The sequence below is a fragment of the Nicotiana sylvestris genome, chromosome 9 (genome assembly GCF_000393655.2).
Source record: "Nicotiana sylvestris chromosome 9, ASM39365v2, whole genome shotgun sequence".
Lineage (NCBI taxonomy): Eukaryota > Viridiplantae > Streptophyta > Magnoliopsida > Solanales > Solanaceae > Nicotiana > Nicotiana sylvestris.
The window spans coordinates 163317405-163326571 of record NC_091065.1 but is presented as its reverse complement, the minus strand read 5'-3'; the positions used below and the strand labels follow the sequence as shown (position 1 = coordinate 163326571).

The 9167-nt window shown below is 33.9% G+C and overlaps 1 protein-coding gene across 1 annotated transcript; it reads left to right on the top strand.

Moving 5' to 3' along the window:
• The first annotated feature begins 3938 nt into the window (after nt 1-3938).
• LOC104230697 (uncharacterized) lies at nt 3939-8816 on the top strand. Its single transcript, XM_009783565.2, has 11 exons — nt 3939-4103; nt 4204-4293; nt 5107-5186; nt 5462-5679; nt 6123-6240; nt 6569-6646; nt 6751-6874; nt 6974-7446; nt 7608-7885; nt 8237-8323; nt 8525-8816. Exons 3-11 carry the CDS (start codon nt 5166-5168, stop codon nt 8634-8636), a joined length of 1509 nt encoding a protein of 502 aa, XP_009781867.1. The 5' UTR covers nt 3939-4103; nt 4204-4293; nt 5107-5165; the 3' UTR covers nt 8637-8816.
• The last annotated feature ends 351 nt before the right edge of the window (nt 8817-9167 follow it).

Here is a 9167-nt window from a genome sequence, read left to right as displayed (position 1 = left end):
GGGGTGGTTTTGATATTTTTTTTACAAGTTGTGAGGTATAAATCATGTTTCATGGTTTTGAAAAAAAAAGACATCCAAATATGTTGCAAAAATTATAACCAAGCACAACTTCATCTTCAATTCAAATTTTAGTGAAATTCCAAATTTGAAAAAAAAATTTGGAATTCATGTCCAAACGCCTACTTACTTATACATACCATATTACAAACTATATTATCCAATTTAATTATATTTTGCTAATGACTAAAATTAATAATTGTATTTTTTCTATAGAATATATACATTCCTGCAAAAGAGACTCCTTCCAGCTATTCGCTATATTATAAAATCCGTGATTAACGCGTAACACTAATATATATTTTTTTAAAGAAAAATACGCACAGCACATACATATGAAGTCAAAAAATAATTAAATTTAATAACTAATTAAGTCATTTAAGCAACTTTAGTAGCTATTTAAGCAACCGATTGAGTTATTTAAATAACTTCGGTAGTTGTTTAAATAAATGATTGATTTGCTTAAACAACTAATTGTGTTTCTTAAATAACTGATTGAGTTGTTTAAGCAAATGGATGGATAGATGAGTGATGTTGGTACGGTGGTTAACTGTAGGCGTGTGTACAGCTTATTACCAATTAAATACCCTATTAGTAAGGGATACTCAATTTTTATTAATTTATAAATAATCGATAAATTTATATACCAAATATAAATAAGTGATAACTTCTCTAGTAAAAATAAATAAATTTATAATATAGCATAACTAATTATGTCAATTCGAATGGGCCTTCAAATAGTGGAGTCGATTGGGCTTTTCGATCAAATATCCTATATATGGGCTTACTTTCCCTCAGCCATTGGGCCGTGGTCTTTCCATAACAAATCAGCCAGCTTTGTGATGGACGGGATATGAATACTCAGTATGGATGATTTTTTCTCCCTCTCTTTTCCTTTTTTAGATTATCTTAGAGGGTGTTTGAATTGGCTTAAAAGCAGCTTAAAAGCACATTTGCCTTATTTGAGTGTTTGACAAACCTAAAAACAGCTTTTAAGTCAAGTACTTTTAAGTTGAATTAAGCCAAAAACAACAAGTTGGGAATGCCCAACTTATTACTTTTTAGCTTAAAAGCTTTTCATGTTTGACCAAGTAATTGACCTTATTATCTCTCATTTTTTTTATAAATTACAAAATACCCTTACTTTACTAATTAAGTCATAACGTCATTTTTTCCCATCTTCCATTTTGACGTAGCAGATATCTTTCTTCATATTATTATAATAAATTAGGTTGCTTTATTTTTTGTGATAAATAATTAATAAACCCTTAATTACCTAATATTAGACAAATGTGAGAACTAGCATAAATAAAAAAGAAACGATGCAAAGGCTGAGGCATTTGTTTTATTGACATTAATTTATACTTCTATTATATTTTTTTGATTTCACTCTAGAAACAAATAGTTTTATTTAGTAGTTGAATATTCAGAACAAAAGAATATTACAATTCTATTGGTATTCAGTTTATATTTATTAAAAATAATCTTATCTAATTAATTTAATTTAGAGTTAATTAAGACATAAATTAGTCAGTATTTGGGTAATTTTACATTAAGGATGTTGTAGTAATAAGCTTATTTTTCCTGTGTAAACAACTTTAAGGATATGTCAGTCATTTTAATAAAAAAAGTGCTTACTTGCACTTGTTTACCAAACACTTTAACAACTTTTTTCCAGCTCCAGCACTATTATGCAAACACATAACTACTTATTTAGAGAACAAGCTTCAGCACTAAAACTTTTTTTAAGCCAATATGCTTAAAAACCACTTTTTTTAAGCCAATCCATGCGGGCTCTTAGTTCCTTGTTGGTATACAGTGTGTCATCCTTATCGATAGTATTAGTATTATTTTTATATTCTATTTCTAAATCTTTATTATTATATGATCATTTGCTTTCGTTGTCGTGTTACATTGTTGTTGCTATTGTCTGTTTATTGTTCCCTTTTTGTTCCTGCGCTTAGAAGCGGAGCCAGTATTTGATTCTTATGGGTTCAAGACTTTAGTTTTTTAAAGTTACTGGGTTCTTACTTAATAATTTTTACATATTCAATGAATTTTTAAGGACAAATATAAGATTTGGACTAAATTTAGTGGGTTCGGCCGAACCCGCAGCCGAAGGGCTGCCTCCGCCCCTGCCTGAGCCTAGGGTCTACCGGGAACTACCTCTTTGTCCTTATAAGGTAGGGGTAAGGTCTGCGTACACACTATCCTCCCAAACCCCACTTGTAGCATTTCACTAAGTTTGTTATTGTCCTTTTCTTTTAGATTAGGAATGAATTTTTCCGTCAAGCTCTTTTATCGACTGAGGGGTGCTTCTTATCATATTGTGGTGCATCCTATTGCCCCGTCTTCTTATGCAGTTATAAGCTCGATAGATGTAGCTCTAAAATCTTAAGTGATTTAAGATTCTAGCTTCGTATGTTTTGAATAACGTAGGAACAATGGCGGAGTCATGTATTTTCTGAAGGATGTTCAAATTTGAAATAATTATGTATCTTTAAAACCTAATATTTTTTTTATATACGCAGTGTAATATTTCGACAAAGGGTGGTCAATTGACCCCCTTAACTTAAGTGTGGCTTCGCTCCTTAGATAGAAATAAAGTTGTCATACAAAATATAGTATAACAGAAGGATGGTCCATAGTTCATATTACATGCTATTTTTTGTTTTCTCCAAAATCAGGTGTACTGGAATATTCCCAAGTTATTGAATAATGCAGTGGATTAATTGTTGAAGAAAATGGTCGATATTGCCAATTTTGCAAGGGTTAGTTACGTACAAACAAAGGTTAGAATAATAGCTTTTATAATTTTTCAGCTTCCAAAATACTATATACAGAGTAAATATTTTTGTTTTCCCAAATAAATACTACTATTATTTTAAATTTTGAATCTTTTCCAAAAACTTTAAAAATAAGTTGGCGCTTGACAATATTTATGTTGAAGTTAAAAAGAAAAAAAAATACTTGAATGAAGTTCAAAAAAAAAAAAATTTGTATGTAAGTCAAGTTTTATTCGTACTCCGTACATGACTTCATTTTTTTTTATAAAAAAAGTGTAATTTAGAAGAAATTTGTGAGTTAAGATTATCATTGTACTTTATTACACCTTTAAATTAATATTTCATATTTCACATGGTGTTCAAATGCTAAAGTTCAATACCTACAGATGCTAATAGAGAAATTTTCATGCACTAGATGTTTTCACTAAAACTATATTAATTTAACATAATTAAATAATAAATTAAAAGTGTGCATATGCATTAATTATTATAGTTTATTAGTAGCCGGTATTGAATTGTTTTTTATAATAACCAATATTGAGTTGAATAAGTCCTTTTTATTCTTATGACTAAATTGTTTTTCCTTTTACCATTAATATTCAAAACTTATTTGTCCGATTAATCTAAATTTAGGCCTCTTGAGGGGATATATCGCTCCTTATTAAGAAGTTTTAAATTTTCAATACATGAGCATGTGATTAACTATAGATAAAGTACTCCCTCCATATCATTTTACGTGATATTATTTGACTACGCAAGAAATTTAAGAAAAAAGAAAAAAATATGATCTAGAATAAGCTATTAATATCTATATAGATATAAATTATTATATTTAAAGTAAAATAAAAAGATTACATTTAGATTTATTTATAAACATAAAAAGTATATCACGTAAACTGAGACACAGAAAATACTAAAATTCCTAAAATAGGGCTTAGAAATATTTCGGTGGCTAAAAATCGTGATGAGGAGCCTATAATTGTTACACAAACTAATTGCGATCCATGCATTCGAAAATAGTCCAACAATGGGCTCGGGGGTCGAAATTGAGCCCGCTTTCGGCTATTTACATCCACCACCTGCGCACGATAGCCTGGCTCCTTGTTCGTTTCTGGCTCATTCTTCGTTTGCCCTACAAGAGCTTTATCTTCCTTTTCTTCCCCCAAACACAATCCCCAATTCGCCGTCAAATTCGGATCTCCACATTCTCATTTATCAATTTTCTCAACTCTCCTTTTTGGATTCGCTAAATCGGTACAGGTAATTGTTTATTAGTTTTTCGGTTTTTTTTTTGGGTTTTTCCGTTTCCTAATTCAATTAGGAGTACTAATTTTTCGGTTTTTCCCCCTCGATTTTCCAGATCCGGAACGGATTCGCCTTGCTCTATATAAATCGACGCTCCTCTTCGCATTTGCGTTCAAATTTCACTTGATTCGCTACATCAATACAGGTATTCTTTTTTGTTGCGATTTTGTCTTCTTTTTTTTTTTTCTAAAAAATTTCGTTTTTGATTAGTTTTTTCCTTTATGATCTATGGATTGAGCTTGATATGGATTTTTGACAGCTAGGGTTTCTTAGGCGATTCGATTTATTTATTTTTTCGAATTTTTTATGTTTCAATGATGAATATGAACCGATTCGTTTTGCTCTCCTTTTTGGATTTGCATTCGAATCTCAGTTGATTCGCTCTTTGTTGATTGAGTTGATTTTGCTTGGGTTTGTTTTTCCTATCGATTCGATTGCTTTCAATTTTTGTATAACTTTTTATTTACTATGATGAATTCTCGATTAGATTGGTTCTTCTTTTTTCTGATTTTTGTTTAAAAAACTCATCTTTGGGAGCCGTTTGAGCAACTTTTGGGTAAAAGTTTTAGAAAAAATTGTTTTGAACTTTTTTTTGGTGCAAAAAGAATAATGCTTGGATGGTTGCAGTTGAATATTTTGTGATGGAAGAAAAGTTTGCTTGAAAAACACAGTCAAATCTCTTAAAAAAAGTAGGCTTTTTCCGAGAAATCTAGAAAAAACTGAAACAAGAACTATTTTGGAACAACCTTTTGCAAGACGACAGAAAATCAAATACTGCCTTCATTTATTTGGGTTTGTTGTCTCCTAATTGATTCGAGGTGGTGTCCACTGGTTATTATTCCTCATGGAGCAAGTTTTTATATTTGGTGAATTTTTTCTTGCTGTGTGGCAAAGTTTCGGAGATTTCTTTCTTTATCATATTTGGTGGTCATAGTTTTAATTCTCTCTTTTATATCAGGAATTTTGCTGTTTCGTGTTCACTGAGGTATCCAGAATCTGCAACCGATCCAAGCAGCTATGCGGGGATATGAAGGAGATGTGAGCTTATTTGACCTTGTTCACTTCCCATTTTTAGTCTGCTGCTTTATATCATCTTGTAGTAATACATGTGAGACTTAGAGAATGGAAAATTCCTATTGTTTGGAAAACCTTAATTCTCCTTAAAAGATAAATTATTTGATATTTGAATAAGAAAGATCTAAATAGAATAGAATGGATAAAGAGGATTCATGTAGCAGTTTCTTTGAGTAATGTGGAATTGGAGCATAGTTGATTTGTATACTTTCGTTTGACCATAAGTTATATTCATGCAGGAATATGATGATTATTTGGATGAATACGAGGATGAAGGTGAGGAGGAAGAGGCTGGTGAAGATGAATATGAGGAGGAAGAGCCTCAACAGCCTTCACGGGAGTTGTTAGAGTACCTCGAGCTGAGGCAACGGTTAAAAGAAGATATCAGGAAGCAGAGAAAGAAAGAACTAGGCGGTGGTTCTCGCGAAATTAAAAAGAATGCTTCATCCAGAGATAAGTGAGTGCCACTAGTATGTTGATATGATGCTACATGTGTTGCTCTGAGATTGAAGTTATCAATTTCACGAAATTTATTTGGTGGTTTCTTAACTTGGTCTGAGTTTCTATAACCAGATGTTTGGAGCAATGTGCTCGATCTCATGCATAGATATCTATTTTACATGGCTACTGCAGTTATGTGGAAAATATTTGGTGCATATTTTTTTACTTGGAAAAATGGTTGTGTTCTCTCCTGTTGAGTTCTAATTAGTGCATCTGTAAAGGGATTTGAGAATTAGGCTTGCCTCGTTGTTAGAGGCATACAATGTAGTTGGAGAAAGAAAAGTGTGTGTTCCTCTTTGTGCTGGTCGAATGATATCATCATTTTAGCAAAGTTTATATTACATTTTCGATTTTTGAGGCTTTTGGTTTTAGTCTAACCGTCTCTATCTGCCACTGCAGTTTTGGTTCCTTCTTTGGACCTTCACAGCCTGTTATCTCCCAAAGAGTAATCCAAGAAAGCAAGTCACTACTGGAGAATCCAAATCTGGCAGCGAAAGTCATGAAGTCTAGCCATCCTGTATGTATCGAATTTCAAGTGCATATCAATTTGCTTGTACCTCAATTTTGTTTTTGCAATTCTATATTTATTGACTGTTTGTGCATCATTGGAGGCCTTAGTCTTAGGCATTGTATTAAAGTCAGCAGTGTCAGCATCCACATCCACACTGTCAGTATGATGTAACCATCATAGCAGTTTCCCCAAAGATGTTCTCGGTGAAACATGCTATGCCTGGTTAATTGAAGTCATATTAATTGGGGAAAGCATATATCATTTTAGCACATGTATCCTCCTTTCTGTTTTTGGCCTACATTACATCTGATACTGACCGTTGCCTTTCCTGCAGAGCAATAAGAGCTCTGCTTCAAAACCTGCAGTATCAAAAACTTCCACCAGCAACCATGCAACAAAAGTCACAAATGGGGTAAGACTTCAATTGGTGCAATTTCTCCAACTTATTTCTTTATATTACTTCTGATGTAATCTCTGTATTTTACTGAGGCATTTCATGTTATTGATTTTCTGTAGTTAAAAAGAAAGATTGATATGGTGAAAAATACTAGGGACTATTCATTTCTATTATCTGATGATGCTGAACTTCCTGGTCCATCCAAAGGTCCTTTAACACAGAAAGTCTCTGCCCCTAATTATGGTGCGCTCTTGGTCACTATTTAACCATGCTTCTGTTTAATTTTACACAACGTGCTATATTTATTGAGAAACTTATTCAGGGTTTTTGATGATATTGAAGATGCACGGTTGGTTCAGTGTCCGAGTGGCAAGCAGTCTTCAAGTAATACTGGGAGAAAGCTTCTAGATGATCGTGAAGTGAAAAGAGGCAGCCAAATGCAACCTAAAGCTGCGATTCAGAAATCGGTGTCTATTAATAGACCGACTCAACCATCATTAGACTCTAGGAAACAGTTCAGTAGCAGTAATGGAAGTGGGCCTGGGCGGCCTTTGGGGCCCAAAGGGGTTCCCACCAAGGTTACAGGGAATCCAAATGATAAGAAATTTTTGGCACCAGGCGCCAAGAGTAATGTGGCTGCTTTACATAGGCCAACCCCTTCAAAGATGCTACCCTCTGTACGAAGGCAATCTTTGGTACAGAATAGGGTTCCTTTGGAATCTGGAAAGTCAAAAGTGATGCCAAAACAAGGCGTGCCCGTCTCCAGACCTCAGGGAGTGATTCAGAAACAACCAGTCTCCTCGTCTAGACCTCAGGTAATATTTAATGCCTTTTTCCTTTTCTAAGGTCCTGTTTGGTTCTGAGAAAAATATCTTTTGGCTCTTTTTCTTTTGGTTGGGTAGGGTGAGGTCTTGTTTGATCCCTCCAACTTTTCGACCTTTGAGAATTTACTAATTGAAATTTGTGATCTTCACAGATAAAGCCACCACCTCCTAGAAATATAGCTCGTCCCTTGGAGGATAGGCGCCCAGCGCTTCAGCAAAAAGAAGAGAGACGTCCAGCACTTCAGCAGAGAGATGACAGGCGACCAGCACTTGAGCGAAAAGAAGAGAGGCGCCCAGCTCTTCAGCAAAGAGATGACAGGCGTCCAGCACCTATTCGAAAAGAAGATAGGCGCCCAGCAAGAAAACCAATGAGACATGATGAAGAAGAAGATGGAGCCGAAGCCATTAGTTTGATTAGGAAGATGTTTGGGTATTTATCTTTTGTTTCTTCCTTCCTTCCTTACAAGTTTACGTCTATTGTTGCTTTCTTTTGTTTGCAAGTTTAGTTGGCATTGCATGATTAGAACATATATTCCTAGAACATGTAAGATTCTAATTGGTTTAAGTTGAGGTTTAATGGAATTGAAGAAGTTAATAGCCAATTTACAAATTTGCTATTCGGTTAGAAATAACTTCCTACTGATGTGGATCTGTCATCGAACTGAAAGATTTTCTGTTCCTTTGATTGGACAGTATTTGATGGGTGTTTTTAGTTTTCACTGTTGCTTCTGTTAATTTCTCCCTAATTTCCTGGCTGAAGTAGGTGTTGTCTGTTTTGCAGGTATAATCCTAACAGGTATCGCGATGAAGATGATGATAGTGATATGGAGGCTAATTTTGATGAGATATTAAAGGAAGAAAGGCGGAGGTTGGTTACAGTGTCTTGTTAGACCAGACTTTATTTTCACTCATTTTCTGGCTGCCTCTGCATTTTTTGAATTGATATTTAAAGATTTTACTAATGTTCATTTTTCTGGATGTTTCTTGTTTGCCAAAATAATGTACTTAAGTGGTCACTGCAGAAGTTTTAAACAGCAAGATTGACTTGTTTTCTTTTCATTTTTAACAGTGCGAAAATAGCAAGGAAGGAGGATGAAGAAGAACTTCGGAAGATAGAAGAAGAAGAAAGGAGGGAGAGATTGAGAAAACAGGCAAAGAAGCGCAAGTTGAGCCATCAATGACAGTAGAAATTGTTTTTAAAGGTTTATAACTTTTTTGCTGTTTAGCGCAGCATGGTGAGCTGGGGGTGGATATTGTACAGTCTCCGCTTAATTTTTGAATTAATGTTGTATTTATTGTTTTATTTCTGGGGCTTATTGTCCGCCCAGTTAGTTATTAAAAAAATCTCATTCATACTTTCAGCAATTGTATTTACCCCGAGCTAAATCTGGTTCCCAAGCGTTGAGCCCTAAAAGTAGATTTAAGTCATTAGAGGTTTTATCACTTGTGCTGGTGTTGCACCAGCAAACTTCTCAAGTGTTAGAAGAAAGTTAATAAAACTTTTTAGTGTGTTGTGCACAACGAAAATTATTTTCTGAAATTGTTTTTCAAAAAGTATTTCTGTCTTACCAAGGTTTTGCGCTTTTGATGTAAACTGTTTCTTTTAGGAGTGTTTTTGTTAGTTAAACACCAGCAATTGACTTATTTAGGAAAGGGCAAAAAGAGGTTTCGGTTCTTGAGGGTAAATGCTTTATTCCAGTTTTGTCCTCGTG

What these genes read in the sequence shown, in the direction of transcription:
- LOC104230697 (XM_009783565.2), top strand. Translation starts at nt 5,166, where the DNA reads ATGCGGGGATATGAAGGAGAT. An exon ending in AGTCTCTGCCCCTAATTATG is followed by an intron (nt 6,875 to 6,973) that starts GTGCGCTCTTGG and finishes ATGATATTGAAG; the next exon opens with ATGCACGGTTGGTTCAGTGT. An exon ending in TCTCCTCGTCTAGACCTCAG is followed by an intron (nt 7,447 to 7,607) that starts GTAATATTTAAT and finishes TGATCTTCACAG; the next exon opens with ATAAAGCCACCACCTCCTAG.